The sequence below is a fragment of the Aotus nancymaae genome, unplaced genomic scaffold (genome assembly GCF_030222135.1).
Source record: "Aotus nancymaae isolate 86718 unplaced genomic scaffold, 86718_ANA_hifiasm-v0.15.2.pri h1tg000029l, whole genome shotgun sequence".
Lineage (NCBI taxonomy): Eukaryota > Metazoa > Chordata > Mammalia > Primates > Aotidae > Aotus > Aotus nancymaae.
Window position 1 is genome coordinate 15070322 of NW_026988442.1, and position 19299 is coordinate 15089620.

At 54.4% G+C, this 19299-nt stretch overlaps 2 protein-coding genes across 4 annotated transcripts in view; both read right to left on the reverse strand.

The window, feature by feature from the left end:
- Positions 1 to 157: 157 nt before the first annotated feature.
- On the reverse strand, positions 158 to 6820 carry FAM83C (family with sequence similarity 83 member C). The gene is made up of 4 exons (XM_012455116.2): positions 6308 to 6820; positions 2861 to 3028; positions 2548 to 2672; positions 158 to 1723 (listed from the first exon to the last, which is right to left on the reverse strand). Exons 1-4 carry the CDS (start codon positions 6818 to 6820, stop codon positions 292 to 294), a joined length of 2238 nt encoding a protein of 745 aa, XP_012310539.2. The 3' UTR covers positions 158 to 291.
- A 10558-nt stretch (positions 6821 to 17378) lies between these two features.
- The window catches only part of LOC105719189 (ubiquinol-cytochrome c reductase complex assembly factor 1), a 110752-nt gene continuing 108831 nt past the window's right edge, over positions 17379 to 19299 (reverse strand). For all 3 annotated transcript variants that reach the window (XM_012455113.2, XM_064382347.1, XM_012455114.3), the window contains one exon: positions 17379 to 18894. In XM_012455113.2, coding sequence (XP_012310536.1) covers positions 18760 to 18894 — 135 coding nt within the window. In that variant the 3' untranslated portion in view covers positions 17379 to 18759. The remainder of the gene's footprint in view (positions 18895 to 19299) is intronic.

The following is a 19299-nucleotide window of genomic DNA, read 5'->3' on the forward strand; positions in this document are numbered from 1 at the left end:
CCAGCAGCTTGTGCATTTCATCTCTGTCCCCAGGTCAGAGTCTGATCCATCTGTCAGCTCTACAGTATGCCCAGCACAGGGCTGGAAACACAGCCTAGATCCAAGAAGATACTGGTCAGGGGGTGTGTGTGTGTGTGTGTGTGTGTGTGTGCAAGAATCTTGAGCCCAGAGAGTGTGTCTGACCTGGGCTTCTAGACACCTCCCTTCCCCATTCTGGGTCCTGAGTGTCCAGAGTCGCAGTGGATAGAGGAGGGGCCTGCCCTGGCCAGTGCACCCCCGCACACCCTCCGGCTAAGACTCAAAGCGGCTTCGGAGCTGCTTGAACTTGGACTTGTTGTACTTAGTGATGAGGTCCAGTTTGCTGTGGCCCAGGGTCATCCGTTTCTCATCCTTCACCAGGTCATTGTTACCACCATTGAGATGGCCACCCTTGGGACCCCCAAGGAGGCCAGGCTCGGGTCCCTCCCTGGCCCCCTGCAGCTGATGATACTTGGTGATGAGGTCCAGCTTGCTGTGGCCCAGGGTTAGCCGTTTCTCATCCCCAGACCTCACCCCAGCTGTGCAAGCAGGGCTTGGTATTGGGAGACCACTGGGCCCAGGCCCCTCACCCCGGAATGGGCCGAACTTTGTGATGAGGTCCAGCTGGCTGTGCCCCAGGGTCTGCCGTCGCTCATCTGGATTCTGTCTGGCAGGTCTGGCTGAGGAGCTGGTTTCAAAGGGCACTCTGGAGCCCTGGGCCTTGGGGTACTGCACCAGGAGGTCCAACTGGCTATGGCTATGGTTTAGGGACAGCCTTCTGTCCTCCAGGGCCTGATCACCAGGTCTGGGGGAACCTGCCTCAGGGGCACCCCCAGTACCCAGGGCTCGGGGCAGGAGATCCAGCTGGCTGTCTGCCTGGCTTGGGGATAACCTCCTGTCCTCTGGGGCCTGCTCTCCAGGCCGAAGGGTAACCCCAGAGTCAGGGTCTCCCACTTCTCGGCCTCTGGGGAAGGGGACAAGGAGATCCAGCTGGCCACGACTCTGACTCGGAGATGCTTTCTTCTCCTTCTCCTCCACTGTCTCTAGGGCTGTGCCAGGTAACCATCGACCCCGCAGTGGGGTAGGGTCTTGGCTTCCTGGGAGCCCATTCTCTGGGAACCGGGACAGAGATGGGACACCCCGATGGAATTGGAGGAAGGGCCGGGAGCGAGGAAGCAGAGGTGACCCCACTGCCAAGGTCAAGGGGCTGGTACTATTATGGTTGAGGGCAGGGGAGGATTGGGACCATGGGTATGCCCCTAGTTTGCCCAGGTTGGCCCTATAAAGCCCAGGAGGGGAGCTGTGGTTAGGGTCTGACAGCTGGCGATGCAGAGAGGGCTGGCCACTGGCCTCACGGCGGGCGGGGCCCGGGGACGAGGACCCCATACCCGTGTCACTACAACCACCACCTCCTGGTAGAGCGAAGTAGGAGGAGCGGCCCATAAGTGGTGACTGCTTGATGCTGCTGAGGCTGCTGCTGGAGGGCGGGGAGGAAGTGGGGCTTGGGATGCCAGGCCTGAAGGCCAGGGCCACAGGGGGAGGACGCAGTGCCCGGGGAGACAGCGGGTCCTTGCCGCCGCAGAAGCCCTCCACAGGCCGTGACTCAGCGTACAGACAGCGGAACTCCCGGTCAAAGTCTTCCACGATGTGGCCCCTCAGCTGCAGCACCATGCTAGTGTGGGCCTGGCTGCAAAGCCAGGTGAAGCTGGGGGCAGAGGTACAGGAGGGGTCAGGAGGCAAAGTACAGGACCCTGGGGGTCGGGAGGAGTCACAGCCAGGGACACGTACCAGGTCCAGCATGCTGGACCCAAACCCCACCACCATGAGGGCTCACAGCAAAGGGGCAGAGCTTCGACTCCAGAGTCTGTGCTTGCCCTAGCCTGGCTTAGTGGGCCTGGGCACACAGCTGTCCTCAGAGCTCCAACTTCCCCGCCTGTAAAATGCACTTGGGGGAGGTTCCATGAAGTTGCTCCAGTTCAATGTGCAATAGTCATCTTCTTTCTCTTTTTTTTTTTTTTTTTTTTTGAGACAGAGTTTCCCTCTCTCACCAGGCTGGAGTGCAGTGGCGTGATCTCAGCTCACTGCAAACTCTGCCTCCTGGGTTCAACTGATTCTCCTGCCTCAGCCTGCCGAGTAGCTGGGACTACAGGAGTGCACCACCACGCCCGGCTAATTTTTGTATTTGTAGTAGAGACAGGGTTTCACCATGTTGACCAGGATGGTCACCATCTTTTGACCTCGTGATTTGTCCACCTCACCCTCCCAAAGTGCTGGGATTACAGGTGTGAGCCAACGCGCCCGGCCAATAAATAGTCACTTTCTATCCCAAGGGTATTAAAGTGATCATTCCCCTAGAGTGAGCTCCTCTGGGGCTGACTTGCCCCACACCCTCCCCTGAGCCCGGCACGATGCCTGGCACGTGACAGTTGCTCAGTCCAGGTCCAAAGGGGTGGGCGAGTGGAGGAAAACCTACAGCTGCCAGCCCGTGGCGCAGCCCCAGGCCCCTCTCGTCCCCTCGCGCCTGCTCACCTGTAGCTGCCCACCACCACTTGCTCACAGTCGATGAGAACAAACTTCTCCAGGGCTTGCCCGGTGAAGCGACGGCCAGCCTTGCTGCAGTATGTGTCCCCACACGTGCTCCGCACACGCATGTTCTGGGTGGAGGGAGGCTGGGGTGAGCTTGAGAGAGTGAGGCTCAAGCCATGTCTCTGCCCCATGGGGTCTCTAACCCCAGACAGCTAAGGGAACCCACCCCCACTCCCGTTGCCCCCCAGTGCTGATGGCCACCCACTGGCTCCTCCACCCTCCCTGATTCCCCGCCCTGCCGTTGGTCCTCACTGACCGGCAGGTGCCCCCCATTGAGGTCCATCTTGTAGCACATCTCCAGGAAGTGCCTCAGGTGCTCCTGGGCCAGGAGCAGGTACACAGGGACACCACGCCGGCTGGAGGCCTCCATGAGGTCACACAGAAGCTCCATGTCGGTGAATATGTCCATCACCACGGCAACCACCTGGGTGGGGAGAAGCGCATGAAAGCTCAGCGCTGCCCAGGGCACTGCCCACATCCAGCCAAGGCTGGGGCAGGAAGCTTTGCCCCAGGAAAAGAACACAGGACTGAAAATCAGGAGGCCAGAGCCTTCAAGAGCAAGTGAACCGGAAGGGTTCTTAGCAGCGACCTAGCCCAGGGCTTCTTAACTTGGGCACAGGGACATTTGACTGTCTTTTTTAAAAGTCAATATCTGTCTTTCTCTGTTACCCAGGCTGGAGTGCAGTGGTGTGATCGTAGCTCACTGCTGCCTAGAACTCCCAGGCTCAAGCAGTCCTCCCAACTCAGCCTCCCAAGTACCTGGTATTACAAGCATGTACCATTATGCCTGGCTTTTTTTTTTTTTAAGACAGAGTCTTGCCAGGCGCGGTGGCTCACGCCTGTAATCCCAGCACTTTGGGAGGCCGAGGCGGGTGGATCATGAGGTCAAGAGATCGAGACCATCCTGGTCAACATGGTGAAACCCCGTCTCTACTAAAAATACAAAAAATTAGCTGGGCATGGTGGTGTGTGCCTGTAATCCCAGCTACTCAGGAGGCTGAGGCAGGAGAATTGCCTGAACCCAGGAGGCGGAGGTTGCGGTGAGCCGAGATCGCGCCATTGCACTCCAGCCTGGGTAACAAGAGCGAAACTCCGTCTCAAAAAAAAAAGACAGAGTCTCACTCTGTTGCCCAGGCTGGAGTGCAAACTTGGCTCACTGCAACCTCGGCTCACTGCAACCTCTGCCTTCCGGGTTCGAGTGATTCTCGTGCCTCAGCCTCCCAAGTAGCTGGAATTACAGGCATCCACCACCATGCCCAGCTGATTTTTTGTATTTTTAGTAGAGACGGGGTTTCTACTATGTTGGCCAGGCTGGTCTCAAACTCCTAACCTCAGGTGATCTGCCCACCTCAGAATCCCAAAGTGCTAGAATTACAGTCAAATCCCAGCCCAGATTTGACTGTCTTGAACCCCTAGCTGTTTGAAAGCATTTCTGTGAATCTTTCCATGCACCGAGTGTTATCTGTCATCAGATTCTCAAAGATGACTGTGGGCTGGGTGCAGTGTCTCATGCCTGTAACCCCAACACTGTGGGAGGCCGAGGCGGGTGAATCACCTGAGGTCAGGAGTTCGAGACCAGCCTGACCAACATGGAGAAACCCCGTCTCTACTAAAAATATGTAAAATTAGCTAGGCATGGTGATGCATGCCTGTAATCCCAGCTACTCAGGAGGCTGAGGCAGGAGAATCGCTTGAACCTGAGGGGCAGAGGTTGCGGTAAGCTGAGATTCCGCCATTGCACTCCAGCCTGGGCAACAAGAGCAAAACTCCATCTCAAAAAAAAAAAAAACGAAGATGACTGTGGATCAGCTGTGTTAGTCCAACGCCCCCTCTGCACTGAGCCCCAGATGGGACAGCAGTGAGGCAGTGAGAGGCAGAACCCAGATTCCGATTCCCAGGCAAGCTCCTTGCACCCCCCCCCCACAAACTCCAGCCCAGGGACTATCTGAGGCTCCCTTCTTCAGGGTCAGAACTACAAGCCACTTACTGGGGTCTTCACTGCCCTTCCCTAACCCTGCCTTAGTTTCCCTGTGAAGCCACAGAGGTCTGGTGTGGTCCCTTACACACTGCAGACCCCTTTACTTGCACCCATGCCGAATGGATCCAAGTTTTTTGCTCAGTTGAGGGCTCGGCTGGGCCTTGTGCTTCCATCCCATATAAACGGCTGCCTCAAAGAGGCCCCTGAAGCCCTCCTGGCACCTCCAAGCCCCCAGCTGGCCTTTCTTCCCATGGCATATATCTGTTGTGAGAATCTCCTCTCCCAGGCAGGGCAGAGAGGCAGGAGGTACAGAGCATAGCACTCCAGCTCTGGAGCCAGACAGAACTGAGTTCAAACCTGGACTCTACCACTTCCTAGAGATACAGCTTTGGGTGGGTCGCTTCACTTCTGGAAGCCTCAACTTCCTCATCTGTTAGTTAAATGGAGATAATGATAGCCATGTCTCAGAGTTATGGGGAACTAAATGCGAAAATGCTCAAGACATAACAGAGCTCTATAAACACTAGGCTGCAGGGAAATGCAGCATTTCCCAAGGTTACTAGGAGTCACGACAGCCCAGTGCTCGAGCCTGGCTCCTGGCCCAGCATAGAGGGGTCTAAATGGGGGCTGAGGAGGCGGGGCACTGGGAGATGCCCTAGTTCACAGCACAGGCCCGGCCAGGGGTGGGGGAACAAGGACAGGCAGGAAAGATCAAAGAGGCAGGGGTGAGGACAACAGCAACAGCCTCACTAATAACCCCATTCCCGATGCCAATCAGGCCTGGCCCTGCCCTGCCTGGGGCACAGGCAGGCTTGCCAGGGAGACTCTGGAAGTACCAGTGGGATCCCAGCATCCTGGCTTCCCATCTCTGCAGCATGAGCCTAACCCTACCTCCAACCCTGCCAGGGGTCATCCCATCCATTCCCTTGTCTCCTGAGCTGGAGGCCAGGGCTCCAGAAGTGAAGCTGTGCTCGTGTATGGCCAGAGCCTTCCTGGGTGCTGACCACCCTACCTGCCCTCCCAGTTCTCTTTCTCCTGAGCTCCTGCTCCCCATCACTGAGCCCAGCAGCTCCTCTCCCCCTTCCTCCTTGGTTCCGAAACCCAGCCCTCAGGGCCGTGAGGAAGAGGCCCACATGCCAGCCCCCTCCCCTGCTTCAGGCCCAGCTGCAGATGTGGTACAGGAGGGCGGGTAGCAACTAGGGACCCGAGCCAGCAAGGAGGGCCGCGACTGCTCCCCAAGGCTCGAGTTGGAGACCCCTGTCTCCCTGAGCCCTGAGCTCTATGTCACCATCTGGACCTCCCTGGGCAAGTCCCAAGCCCCTCTCTGGGCTCATTTTCTTCTTCTATAAGTCAAGGAGGTGGCTCAGATGTTCCCCAAGGTTGGAGTTCTTAGTGTTGGAACCATAAAACTTTCTGGGAATCTGATAAGGGAGTGGACCATCTTCCAAGGTAAAGATGCAGCGAGGACTCCTCCCTCCAACCTGCACCATTTCACGTGCATTTCAGGGGGGCTGTGGAGTCCCTGACCCCCATGCCCTGTTCTATGCTCATCCATACTACTCTTGGGTACCAAGCACCTTCTAGGAGCTTGCGATCTAACAGTGCCAGAGGTACTGGTTCTCATTCTGCCCCTAAGTCACTGAGTGGCCTTGGGCTGCTCCCTTCCCTCTCTGGGCCTCAGTTTCCTCCTCTGTAAGATGAGTGATGAAGAGATGAGGCCCTTACCGTGCGGGCCTGGCTGAAGAGGAAGCGCAGCAGGTCCTTGATGTTCTTGGCCTTGTCCCTCTGGAAGTGGACCACGGCCTGGGTGGGGCTGAAGCCCGTGGCCTGTGGCACCTCCGGCCAGCCCAGGTCCAGATCCGGGGGATCTACATCAGAGGCCATGGGGAAGTAAGTGCCTGAGGTGACTTCGGAGAGCAGGCTGAGACGGTCTGGCCCCGAGGCCTCCTGTCCCTGGGCCTCGCTGAGCTCAGGGCCCCCGCGCACGTGGCTGGTCATGTAGTCCACATCCAGGGCGCTCAGGAAGGGCAGCTCACGCTCCTCGGAGATGACCCGCAGGTAGGCAGCCTCACCCCTTTCCAGGAGGGCGTCGGCCGCCAGCCGGGCCGCCTCGCTGTGCCTCAGCACCAGCGGTGAGCTCTCCCGCCACCACGGCCGCTTCAGCTCCTCCACCCGGCCCCGCAGGGGCCCCGCCATGCCCTGGGCTCCCAGGCCCCCTGGCACTAAGCCTCCAAACATGCCTGCCCTGCGGCTGCCTCACCTACCAGCAGGCCCCATGGCCTGCATGCTGGGCTGGCTGCAGCAGGAAGAAGAGAGCAGTAGAACCGCCTCCTGCCTGCCCGCCCGCTCACTCCGTGTGTGGCAGGGCCCCCAAACTGTTGCCACCCTAAGTCAGAGCCACGCTCCGCCCCATTGCCCCTGGCCTCTGGAACCTGTCAGGTCAGCCCCACCTGTCTGCCTGTGTTGGGACTCGCCTGCCCAGGAAGCGGCAGTGCCAGGCCCTCCATGCACACTCCTGCCTCCCTCTCTCTTCCTTCCCCAGCAATGCTGCCCTGTCCCCACCAGGCTCCTAGCAAGTCTCCAAACACTGACTTCCTGAGACCCACAGAGGTTGAGTTATAGCCGAGAGGGGCCCAGGTGTGCTCAGGAACACGCACACACACACACGCACACACACATACACACTCCGGGGGGTGAGTGACTCAAGACACCCAGGAAAAGACGTGAACACACAAGCAGGTATGCGGACGGACATACTGACAACTGTCTCATAGACAGAGACTGCGGGCTGACACAGGCAGACCACGAATTTTCATCAAATCCACTTGCATAAACTCACCCAGACGCTGATTTAGAGACCATCCACTTACCATGGTGGATAGCACGTGTCTTGGCTCACGTGCGCAAGGCCCTAAATGAGAGCTGAATGATCATCACATGGAATATCCAAGGACATCAACACCTATCTGTCCCACAGCCAGCCCTCTTTTTGCTCCTATAATTGTCCTGCTACTCTCCACCATCTTAACTGTGGTGCTCACAGCCCCCTGGCTCTCTCCCACCCCCACCTGGAACTATCCTGCAGGAACCTAAAGCAGTGGCTCTCACCCTGACCCCAGGATGGTGAGAGGTGATGAAATGCAGATCGGTGGGCTCCACCCGCCTGGAGATTCTCATCCAGAAGGTTTCTGTGGCTTCTGGAACTTGTCTTTCTTTCTTTTTTTTTTTTTTGAGACAGAGTTTTGCTCTGTCATCCAGCCTGGAGTGCAGTGGCACGATTCTCGGCTCACTGCAACCTCTGGCTCCCGGGTTCAAGCAATTCTTCTGCCTCTGCCTCCTGAGTAACTGGACTACAGGCACGTACCACTACACCCAGCTAAATTTTGTATTTTTAGTAGAGACAGGGTTTCACCATGTTGGTCAGGCTGGTCTTGACTTCTGACCTCTGGTGATCTGCCCACCTCGGCCTCCCAAAGTGCTGGGATTACCAGGAGTAAGCCACTGAGCCCAGCGTCTTATTCTTTTTGAGATGGGGTCTTGCTCTGTCACCCAGGCTGGAGTGCAGTGTGCAACCACAGCTCACTACAGCTGTGCCTCAGTTTCTCTGGACTCAAGTGATCCTCCCACCTCAGCCTCCTAAGTAGCTAGGATTACGTGGGCTACCATGCTTGGCTAATATTTAAATTTTTGGTAAAGATGGAATCTCACTACATTGTCCAGGCTGGTCTTGAACTCCTGGACTCAAATGATCCTCCTGTCTCAGGCTCCCAAAGTGCTGAGATTACAGGTGTGAGCTACCACACCTGGCCATTTTTTTTCTTTAATTGAGACACGATCTTGCTCTGTCACCCAGGCTAGAGAGAGCAGTTGTGTGTGTGATCATAGTTCACTGTAACCTAGAATTCCTGGGTTTTTTAACAAATTCCTTTTAAGCAAGTGCTCAGTGTACTGTGGGCAGTGGACTAAGGCCCACCCGAGACACACTGTTCCAGATGGCTGTGCTTGCAACGCCCTTGACTCCAGGGGTGTTCTTGGCCTGGTGACAGCCAGACCCCAGCCTTCCTCCCCTCCTCCAGGGCTGAGTATTAAAATGGTTGAAAGCTTATTTCAGAAACTGCAAGGCCAGGAGGTAAATAGGGCAGGCAAATTTCTGACCCGTGCCCCAGCAAAGACCAAAATCCCAGAGCATGTACTGTGTGTCCTTGGGAGGACGGTGAGCAGCTTTGCTCTGGGGAAGAGGGTGAGCAGGTGGCAGCTGCAGCTGGGGAGCCAGGCTAGGCAGAAGTGGGCACCACCTTTCTACAGAGGTATGAGGTCCAGCGAGGACAGCAGGGAGTGCTGGAGACTTAAAGCTATGTCTTGCAGCCCTGTTTAGCACTGAGCATACTTGGTTCATCTGGTCTGCGATCATGTCCAGAACACAGGGTCTTCTGTGTCCAAAGAACTTTACACATGCATAGTGGGAGGGAGGTTGGTGGGATTTAGAGGCTCCTCAAGTTGAGCTGAGCCCTAGGACCAAAGATAAACAGGACTTGGGCTGTGTCTTCGAGGACCCTACAAGTGAAGGGCCTGGGGAGGTGTGGGCGGCCACAGGTCAGGAGTTATGGCCCGCTCCATCCCATCCCAGGTGCAGGAGCACCGGGCACGCCAAGGAGGCCGTTCCCTGGGGGTGAGGAGGCTGCAAGAGGGGTAGGAGGTTGAGTAAATGAAGCCAGATCGTGGGAGGGTAATGAACTGCGGGGGCAGCCAAGGTGGCAGGGCCCTCATTAGGGCCTTATCTCCAGATTTGTTTGAAGAGGAGGACCAACCAGGGCCTTATCTAGGTGGAAGAAGTGCTCCCAGGAGGGAGGGAGGCCTGTTTGCATGTCGCTGAGTTAGTTGTGTTTATCCCACAGTAAGTGTGTATACATCTATTTCAGCTACATGTCTTTGGCTTTATATCTTTTAATTGTGGTAAAATACACATAAAATTTGCCTTTAAACAATAATTAGTGGCCCGGGCACAGTGGCTCATGCCTGTAATCGCAGCACTTTGGGAGGCCGAGATGGGCAGATCACCTGAGGTCAAGGGTTCGAGACCAGCCTGGCCAACATGGTGAAACCCTGTCTCTACGAAACATACAAAGATTAACCAGGCATGGTGGTGAGCACCTGTAATCCTAGCTACCAGGAGGCTGAGGCAAGAGAATCACTTGAACCCAGGAGTGGAGGTTGCAGTGAGCTGAGATTGCACCATTGCATTCCAGCCTGGGTGACAGAGCAAGGCTCCGTCTCAAAAAAAAAAAAAAGAACTAGAGATGGGGTCTCTATTGCTCAGGTTACTCTCAAACTCCTGGCCTCAAGTGATGCTCTTCCCTCCGCCTCCTAAAGTCTTGAAATTACAGGTGTGAGCCACTGCACCAAGCCAAAATCTGCTATTGTAACCATTTTTTTTTTTAGACAAAGTCTGGCTCTGTTGCCCAGCCTGGGTTGCTTCCCTTTGGCTATTGTAAGTAAGGCACAGGTGTACAAATTTGGCTCTGTATTTTTATATAACTCTTCCAAAGCCCAAGTTTGTACTAGATTCCATTTTCGTACATAAGAAACCACTGAATATTGTCAATTTCATATGGTTTGACTAAATATATATAGGTGTACCTATGCATAACCGTACCTGTGCCTGTGTGTGCACATCCAGTCTGTGATGTTTGTGTGTCTGCATGGCACAGCAGTGTGCGTGGACCTGTGTGTGCATGTGTGTCTGAGCAGTGGGATAGTCCTTGAGTCAGACTCTGCGTTGCGGTGCTGGGGCTGTGTACAGGGAGTGCAACAGAGAGGGACAGGGGCAGAAAGATTTAGTTGAAGGGCAAAGGGTTCCAATGGATCCCTGACATCTGATAATACATTTGTGCAAATCAAATACAATCCTCCAGGGCTGCGGGACCAGCTGCCCCTCCCTAGGCAGCCCCTCCCTGTGAGCTGAGTTTGTCAAGGGCAATGGAAGGGCAGACAGGTGGCTCCTGGCCTTGGGGCTGGGCCTAGGGGTGGTGGCCCAGGGTGATGGGAGCTGTCCAGGCAGACACAAGCCCTGCCCCTGGCTGTGGTGTCTCAGGCGCAGGCCCCTTAATGACTGTTATTAAGAGGAAGGAAACTGTTCTCCTGTAGGAGGTGTGCCAGGCGCCTGCCTGGCATCACTCAGCTGTCCTGGGGGCCACTTAGCCTTGTCTGCTGTCTCTCACAAGCCAAGTGACATCTGGGCCAGTGATGTCGTGTGGGTGTGGGGAGCAGAGGCTGGGCTGCAGCCCTCCAGGTGCAGGCAGTTCTGAGCCCAGTGCTGCCACGTACCTTTCCTCGGCGCCCCAGGTCAGAAGGGACAGGGTTCCCACAGAGAAGCAGCTGGGACTGGTAGGGGAGCCAGAATGCGCCCAGATCCCTTGAATCAAGGAGAAGCAACCTAAGAGCCAAAGATGCAAAGGGACATATGCTGAGGAGTCCCTGAGGCTGGCTTGAGCCGGGCGGCAAAGGGTGAGAAAGATGTCAGCTGCAGATTGGCAGGACATGCCCAAGGAAGGCAGGTGGGGGCCGTGGTGCAGGGGACGATGCAAACAGGAAGGCTGGAGCTGCACTAGGAAGAGCTCGAGGGCCTTCTAAGGTGCTGGTTTCCTACCTAGGGATGATGGCGCAGAGGCTGGGAAGACTCCAGAGCAGTATCCTAGGATGACATAGAAACAGCTCCAATGGGGAGAATGGGCCAAAGCACAAGCCCCAGAAACCACCCGTGTGGGTTGAACCCAGTGTGATTCACTATTCACTGAGTGTGACAGAGGTCTTAGGAGGTCACCGTTCCGAGCTCTTATCTCATACTGACATCCCAAGGGCTGGGGACACAGCACTGGGCTGTTTGTGCCACTGGACTGAGTCAGACCCCCGGTAGGAACACAGGTTCTGCCACTTAATGGGGGAGCCGAACAATCACAACTTCTCTGAGTCACGGTGGCTGACTGTAGAGTGGGACCCACGCCACCTCCTTTACAGGGTCATCGTGAGGAATATACAGGCTCAGCTACTCCAAGTGTCTGGCTGAGGGCGGCTGTGGTTGCTCAGTACATGCTGAAGTCCAGAGCTTTCCTGGCTGTGAAAGGACAGGGGCTCCGTGAAGGCCTGACCACCCACAAGCCACTAGGGGAGACTTCCTGGTCACTCTCCAGCCCCTTCTAGACCAAAGCCTGGCACCAAGGCCAACATGGCCCCAGCCGGGTCAGTGGGGTGTGGCTGGTCACCGCTGCCTCTGAGATCTGGCCTCTTGTCCCACCCCTGCTCACAGGAGTCGGGGTGTCCATCTGTCTGTCTCCTGTGTGTGATTTCCCCATTTGTTCTGAACTTGGGAGGGAAGAAAGAGGTACATCTGCTGACCCCTGGAGCCCCGTTATGGAGGCATCCTCGCCTTCCCAACCGCCCCCCGCCCATCCAATCCTCTCAGTATGGATTTAGTGCCCACCTTCAGCCAGCACTGGGGACCCAAAGATGAGTGAGTTTGTCTCTGCCTGGAGGAGCTCACAGTTCAGTGGGGAAGCCAGACTCATAAATAATTATAAACCACAGATTAGGCTGAGGTATAAACCAAGTGCCTGGGGCTTAGAGCTCAGACGCATCGAGGAACCCCAGAGGAACCCACGGCCCCACCTCCCCGCTTCAAGCAAGGCACAGCGCAGTGGCAGGCCCTCTCCCAAGTGGGAGGCGAATGCTGTTCCTGGCCACAAGGAGAGAAAAAAAGAGGAAGAGTGCCAGCCCAGGCCCGTGGGTACTGGCTCCTGACTGAAACCTGCAGTGAGGCCTCGCAGGGCCTCAGCCTCCCCCGTCCAGCACGCTGGCTGGGTGGGAGGTCTCTAGGCGCATCTGGCGTTATCGCTGGAGTCCATCCCTTGTTGACGCCATGGGTCGGTGCTTGGAGCTCCCTTCCTGGAAATTCCCCAGCCAGCGTCTCCGGGATCTTTTCTCCTTATTCTCCCCTCCACACAGAAGAGGGGAGCCTGTGGCCTGGTCAGGGTCTGGGTCCTAGGCCAACGTCGCTCCAGGGAAGTCCCCTTATAGCCACAGAAAACCTGATGGGGGAGCGGGGAGCGTAGGGGCCAGGGGCCTGAAGCCTGGCGTCCCCCTCCCTAAGGCCAAGCCCAGTGGGTAGGGTGGGTGAGGCATGGTGGGTACAGTGGGCAGACTAGAAGTGGGAAGGAACCAGGGCAGTAGGTACAGGAGGGCTGCTCCTGGGGAAGAGTTCAAATACCCCTGCCAGCTCTACTTCCCTCCCACTCCACCCCTATGACTGATCAACTCTAGATGGAGACCAGCTGGCATGAGCTCACCCTTCCCCATCAGCCCTCTCCTCAGAAACTCCTTGTCCCCGTCTGTCCTCTCAATTGCTGGTCTCAGGAAAGGGTTCCCTTCCCCACCTCCAAAGCCAGGCACTTGTTCTCAAGACCAGGCTTCCATCTCCAGAGGGGTCCCATGGGAGTCCTAACACTCATGGGAAATTTCTTGCTTCGCTAAGTGCTTAGCTGCTCATCAGAGTCCTCCCAGCCCCAAGTACATCTTAGGCGCGTTCTGCAAACCCCCTCGTTTCATCCCCTCTCCTGCCTCCTCCCAGCGTCCCTCCATTTCTTCTCAGCATGCTGCTCTGAGCCTCCTCCTCCTAGAAGCTCCCCTCTGGCTCCACAGTCTACCTTCTGCACTGGTGCCTGCTCTTCCTGCCACCTCTTGTGAATGCTCCTTGCACTTCTGACCCTGTTTTGGGACTGCCCTCACCTCTGGGAGCTCATCCAACTTCAGGATTTTTTTTTTTTTTTTTTTTTTTTGAGATGGTGTTTTGCTCTTGTTGGCCAGGCTGGAGTGCAATGGTGCAATCTCAGCTTTCCACAACCTCTGCTTCCTGGGTTCAAACGATTCTCCTTCCTCAGCCTCCCAAATAGCTGAGATTACAGGCAGGCACCACCAAGCCCAGCTAATTTTGTATTTTTAGTAGATACGGGGTTTCTCCATGTTGGTCAGGTTGGTCTCAAATCCCGACCTCAGGTGATCCACCCACCTCAGCCTCCGGAAGTGTTGGGATTACAGGCGTGAGCCACTGCATCCAGCCCAACTTCAGGATTTCTATACCCAAGACAAGGCCAACATCCTTCGTCCCTGAGGTCCGTCCTGAGGTTCCCTCCGAGGTCCTTACTGCCCCATGCCCTTGCCCTCCCTGAAGCATCTCTAGCAATTTGAAGTCCGTCTGCCACCAGATAAGCTCCCCACAGATACAACCAAGCTGCACCAACGGCAATGGAGTGGAGCCCAGAAAAGACTGTCCAGCTTTGCGGCAGGGTCACCTTGCCCAGCAAGCGCTTTCTTCTCAGTGCGCTTATTTCCCTGGTTGCATGGTGGGGGCAGCAATCCCTGCCCTGCCTAGCTCATAGGGTGCTGTAATTTCCACTTGAAAAAACACAATACAGAAAGAAAAAATAAAAGTAAAAAAAGAAAAGAAAAGAAAAAACACAACACAAAGAGGATTCTTCTTCTGCCAGATGTAGCCATCCCCGGGCCCCAGAGAGCTCCCTGACTGCACCGTCTTCAGGCTCCACGTGCCTCAAGTCCTGGTGAGTTTTTCTCCGGGAAATGTCTGGGGTTCCAGCTTACCTTTGAGTTCCATCTATCATCTCCAGCATTTCAAGCCTGGATGGCTAGACTCCCCTCCTGACAGAGCCAATCCATCCTGGTACTGCTGTCTCTCCACTGCCATCACGCCCGTCTTTACCCAGGGCACACAGTGGCTCCCTGCTGCCTGGCAGCTGATGTGTTATCTGTGCTACCCCCACTCATGGTCCCACCTGATCTCTGCAACCCTTCCTTCCCTTAGCAGCCGACTCAACAGCTGCTGCAGTCTGAAGAGCTTCCTGTTCTGTGACTTCACCTGGGCAGCTCCTCGATTCCTGTTTCCCAGCCTCCCTAAGCCTCACGCTTCATGTCCTGAAGGAGTGGACTGGGTAAGAGCCACCTGAGTCTCCATGCAGGGTATGTCTGGGCGTTTCCCTCCTGGAACATAAGCTTAAGAGTCCTCATCTGCAAGGTGGCGAGTGAGGTGACAAGTGAAAATACCAAACAAGCCTGGCACAGAGGGAAAACACAAAAAATGCTAGCTGAAGTGTGACCTGGGCTTCAGCTTCAGTTTAAGATTCACCCCATCTCATCGTAGAGATGAGGTGAATTTCTTCTTTTCTCATCAGAAGAAATCTCGATGATTTGTTATTATTTTCTTTTTCTTTTTTTTTCCTGAGACTGAGTCTTGCTCTGTCACCAGGCTGGAATGCAGTGGCGCAATATTGGCTCACTGCAACCTCCGACTCCCTGGTTCAAGCGATTCTCCTGCCTCAGCCTCCCGAGTAGCTGGGATTACAGGCATGCACCACTCTGCCCGCACCACTCTGCCCGGCTAATTTTTGAATTTTTGGTAGAGACGGGGTTTCACCATGTTGGCCAGGATGGTCTTGATCTCCTGACCTTGTGATCCGCCTGCCTCGGCCTCCCAAAGTGCTGAGATTACAGGTGTGAGCCACCATGCCCAGCTGATTTATTATTTTCAGATTTTTAGGTAAAACAGAAATCTTAGGTGTACTGTTCACTACACTGTTCAGTGTTTCTCATTTGAAAACCTCTATAACAGTCTTCTCTGAAAAGTAAGGAAGACGTGTTTCTTCTGATGAGTAAGTGCACTTCCTTTTACGTGACAATGGAAACTCTATAACCTTAGGACTTTCCATTTTCCACCTTTGATCAGGAAGCTCTCAGCAAGGTCTGATACTCAGCTGCAAATCTCCTGGCTGACCTAGGAGAGGGAGGCAGTGAGACATGGGGACAAAGCAAGGGCCCCAGGGTCTGTTGTGGGCTGCAGCACTCTAGGCCCCTTCTTACCCTCGATCACTTTCTCTCTAGGCTCCTTTAAGCCTTAGTCCCCTCACTTGTGTCAAAGGGATAATAAAAATGATAATACCTGTTTTACCTGATTGTTGAGACACAATGCATTTACAGTATTTTATAAAATTTTTCAAAAGTCATAAGAAAGTTGCTCATTAGCAGTCGAGGTTTTCTAACATAATTATTTTCCCTCTCTTCTCTCCCAAGACCTGCATGTGATCTTTTAACTTTAAGGCTTTTTGCTTTGTTTTTTTTCTGAGACAGGATCTCCCTCTGTCACCTAGGCTGGAGTGCAGTGATGCAATCTCAGCTCACTGCAACCTCCACCTCCCGGGCTCAGGTGATCCTCCCATCTCAGCCTCCTGAGTAGCTGGGACTACAGGCTCGTGTCACCACACTTTGCTGGTGTTTTGTAGAGACAGGTTCTCACTAGATTGCCGAGGCTGGTCTCCTGGACTCAAACAATCCGCCCACTTCAGCCTCCCAAAGTGCTGGGATTACAGGCATGAGCCATTTCGCCCGGCCCCAGCCTATAGTTTTATTATAAACGGTGTCTCTTAATTTGCTGTGATCTTTTCTGGAAGAACACAGAGTACAAATATTAATAAATGACAAAATCATTCCTACAGAGCAGTCTCCTTGAAGGCAAGAAACTGTGTCCTTCACCTGTTTTTACAATAATGATTTACAGTGTTTAAAACATTCAGCCATGGGAAGAACTTTCGAGTTTGGTTCCTATGCTGAGACTAAAGGAAGGACTTAACATTAGGTTGTTAAAATAAGTGGAACTGTATGGGTCACACTGAGAATGATCCAGAAAGGGGCTTTTTGGTTGGGTTGTACTGATAACGATTGGTGATTTAGTCACACATTCATTCTTTCATTTATCCAATTCGGCTGAGCACTGGAAAAACAACGGCAACCAACATACACACGGTGTCCGCTCCATGTCGAGGCAGCTCACGGCACAGAGTGGGAGGTGGGTAAGTAAAAAAATCATTGCAGCATGGTAAGTGCCACCAGGTAAGGTAAGGGCCAGGTGTGGTGGCTCATGTCTATAATCCCAGCACTTTGGGAGGCCAAGGCAGGAGAATCAACATAGTGAGAAACGGTATCTACAAAAATAAAAATAAAAAGGTAAGTGCTACCTGAGTAGAGAACCGTGTGGGGAGCTTCACAGATAGTATACCTGTGACATGGGGGTGGGGAGGGAGGGGACAGGAGAGGGAGGGACAAAGGTTCTAGGTAGAGGACACATGCATGGTCTCTCCAGGTAACCCCAAGAGGTTCAGTGCACTCAGAGAAGAAATGGGTAGACTCACAAAAACAGGACTGGAGGCAGGGGCCAAACCAAGAATCCTGCAGCCTCCCAGGAACCTGGAATTGATCTTGAAGGGGTGGGGGATTGGCACAGTCAGGTGCTGACGGTAAAGAAGTGAGGGCTCACCGACATCAGACATGATAGATCCAATCTGGCTCTTTCAAAGGCAGCTCCACACTGCAAGTTGCTGTGTTTGACGATCACAGAGTCCTTTGTGGACAGGACTCAGCTCTATAGGCAGAGGCCATCAGCTGCTGGGGGGGTTCATCCAGGGTCTGCATGAACACTGGCTGACTGGGATGCTAAGAGGAGAGTCAGGTTCTGGATCAGGGCTGGACCAAATGACCTTTCAAGTTCCTTCCATATCTAAGGTTCCAGGATTCTAAAGCAAGCCCGGTAGCTGAACTGGTGCCATGGGCTGGGATCTGTGGCTGGGGAGCTGCCCTGGGCAGCAAATGGGTTAACGCTCAAATAACTTTTATATATGAATTAATGTGTAGAGCTGGGAGCCAAAATCTGTTCCATTAATTTTTCCATCCATTCCAGGAGCAGTTAGGTACACACAGTAAAGTTTATTTTGGTGCATGGTATACTTCACTCCATTAAAAATAAATTAATCAGCAAATTCCTGCCTGGCTCAGCTCTGGTTTATGTAAATAGTGCCCAGCTGTAATGAGTTACAAGGTGTTATTATCTCACACACACAGGAGGCTTCACTCTAGAGCTCCGCTCGCAACAAAAGCATCTTAAATAAACTGAGAGAAGGCGGTTTGATTTGTAATGTTTTCACAGAAGTGGGATATACCTCACCCATATAGAGTTTCTTTATATGACTCATTTTATAGCAAGTTAAATGAAGGAAGTTTGATGGGGGAGGGAGGGGCAATATGGTTCCCCACCCCTTTCTTCACTTTAAGAAAATCCCCCAAGAGATGACCGGCACTGAGGGAGGAGGGGCTGGTCCTCAGGTGCTCAGACCAAGGGGGCTCTGAAGCAAGTGCTTCAGAAGCTGGGAGGGGTCTGAAGCTGGGCACAGGTCTGGGTCTGGTACAAACTAAGCCAGGAGGAATGGTCTCTTCTCCCCAGTATCTCATTAAAGAGGAGGCCAAGAGAGGAGACAGCATGTTGCTCATTCAGTTCACTGGAGTGACAAAGGTGACTTTGTTCTCAAGGCCTCCTTCCAAATGACTTAGGATGTGACAATCCCTTGGCCATCAGAGGCCTCCTCGGTCCCAGACGAGGGGCCTGGCTGAACAAAGACACATCTCCATGAACACATGCCTTGGCCTGAACAGAGACACATCTCTATGAACTAGAGGCAAGGGCAGCAGCAGAGACTCCCCCACCCCAGCCCCTTCCCTTTCTCCATCTCTAACTGAGCTGGGCGGCACCCTTACTTCCAGCATCCACCATCTCGGGTAAGTTTCTAAGACCCTGGAATAAAGAAGGGCCATAGCAGAGAGGTCTCTGTTTTTTCAATGGCCAACTTAACTCCATGTCTGAAAGCTGAGGGACAGCACAAGGTTGCCCTCTGGACTCCACAGCGTGACAATCTGCTTCTAAGCCACAGCAGGCCCTGGGGGGTTTCCCTTTTGAACCTATGCCATCCCTTCCTCGGCCTTTGGGAAAAGTTGTCAGTCACTTGTGGTTGCTGGAGGGGGTTGGGGAGTGTGTGCTCTGGAGTTCTCACTTGGGGCTTCCCCTGAGACAGAGGACACCCCGGGAGAGCTAGGGGTTCTTCTGCCCTGTACCCCAGCAGATCAGACTCCTGGGCACACTAAGAGGAAACTCAACACACATGGGGCCAGGTATTTGACAGACGCTGTTCAGAGGTCAGTTCAGGCCACTTTCTGCAGGGTCCTGGACCAACAGGCACTTCTCTCCTGGCAGTTCCTGGAAGCCAGCTGGCGGGCCATCCGGAGGGCCCAGCCCGTCAAAGTCCTTCATCGTTGTAAGTGGGGGAATGGGGCTTCAGGATGCTCTGAGGATTCTTCTCCACTAGAGGGCGCCAGCTCACCTCCCCTGTCAGAAGCAGATCCTCCCCGTTTATGGAATCCAGGTACTGCATCTGCAACCAGGAGAGCGGGACCGAGGAGGCGAAAGAGGCAGGACAGACGTGAGGAGGCAGCATCAGGAACCAGCCTCCCAGGAGAGGAAGGAAGGGGACGGGGCATGAGGGGGCTTCTGACCATCCCAGCTCCCAGGCCAGCCCGTCTGTGATCTCCTAAATAATTTCATTAAGGTGGTTGGAAAAGCAGTCACTGGGGGGCTTGGTAGGGCGGCAGCTAGGAATTCCCTAGCAGACCTCAGAATGGAGAAGGACACACCTCCCAAGGACACTTCCCTACATGCCCTCCCTAGACAGCTCCTGCAGGCCAGGAAGTCAGGGCTTGCAGCGCACACAAGCCATGCTGTCTACCCCAGTGCCGCAGCATGAGAGTCCTGATTCTGTCTCTTCCCCGCGCTGCTACCC

Bases quoted from the DNA above. Each gene is read 5' to 3' on its own strand.
- FAM83C (XM_012455116.2), bottom strand. From the start codon at position 6,820: ATGTTTGGAGGCTTAGTGCCAGGGGGCCTGGGAGCCCAGGGCATGGCG. The intron at 3,029-6,307 runs GTAAGGGCCTCA...CTCCCCACCCAG, and splicing joins TCTTCAGCCAGGCCCGCACG to GTGGTTGCCGTGGTGATGGA. The intron at 1,724-2,547 runs GTGAGCAGGCGC...CTCTGCCCCCAG, and splicing joins GTGGTGGTGGGCAGCTACAG to CTTCACCTGGCTTTGCAGCC.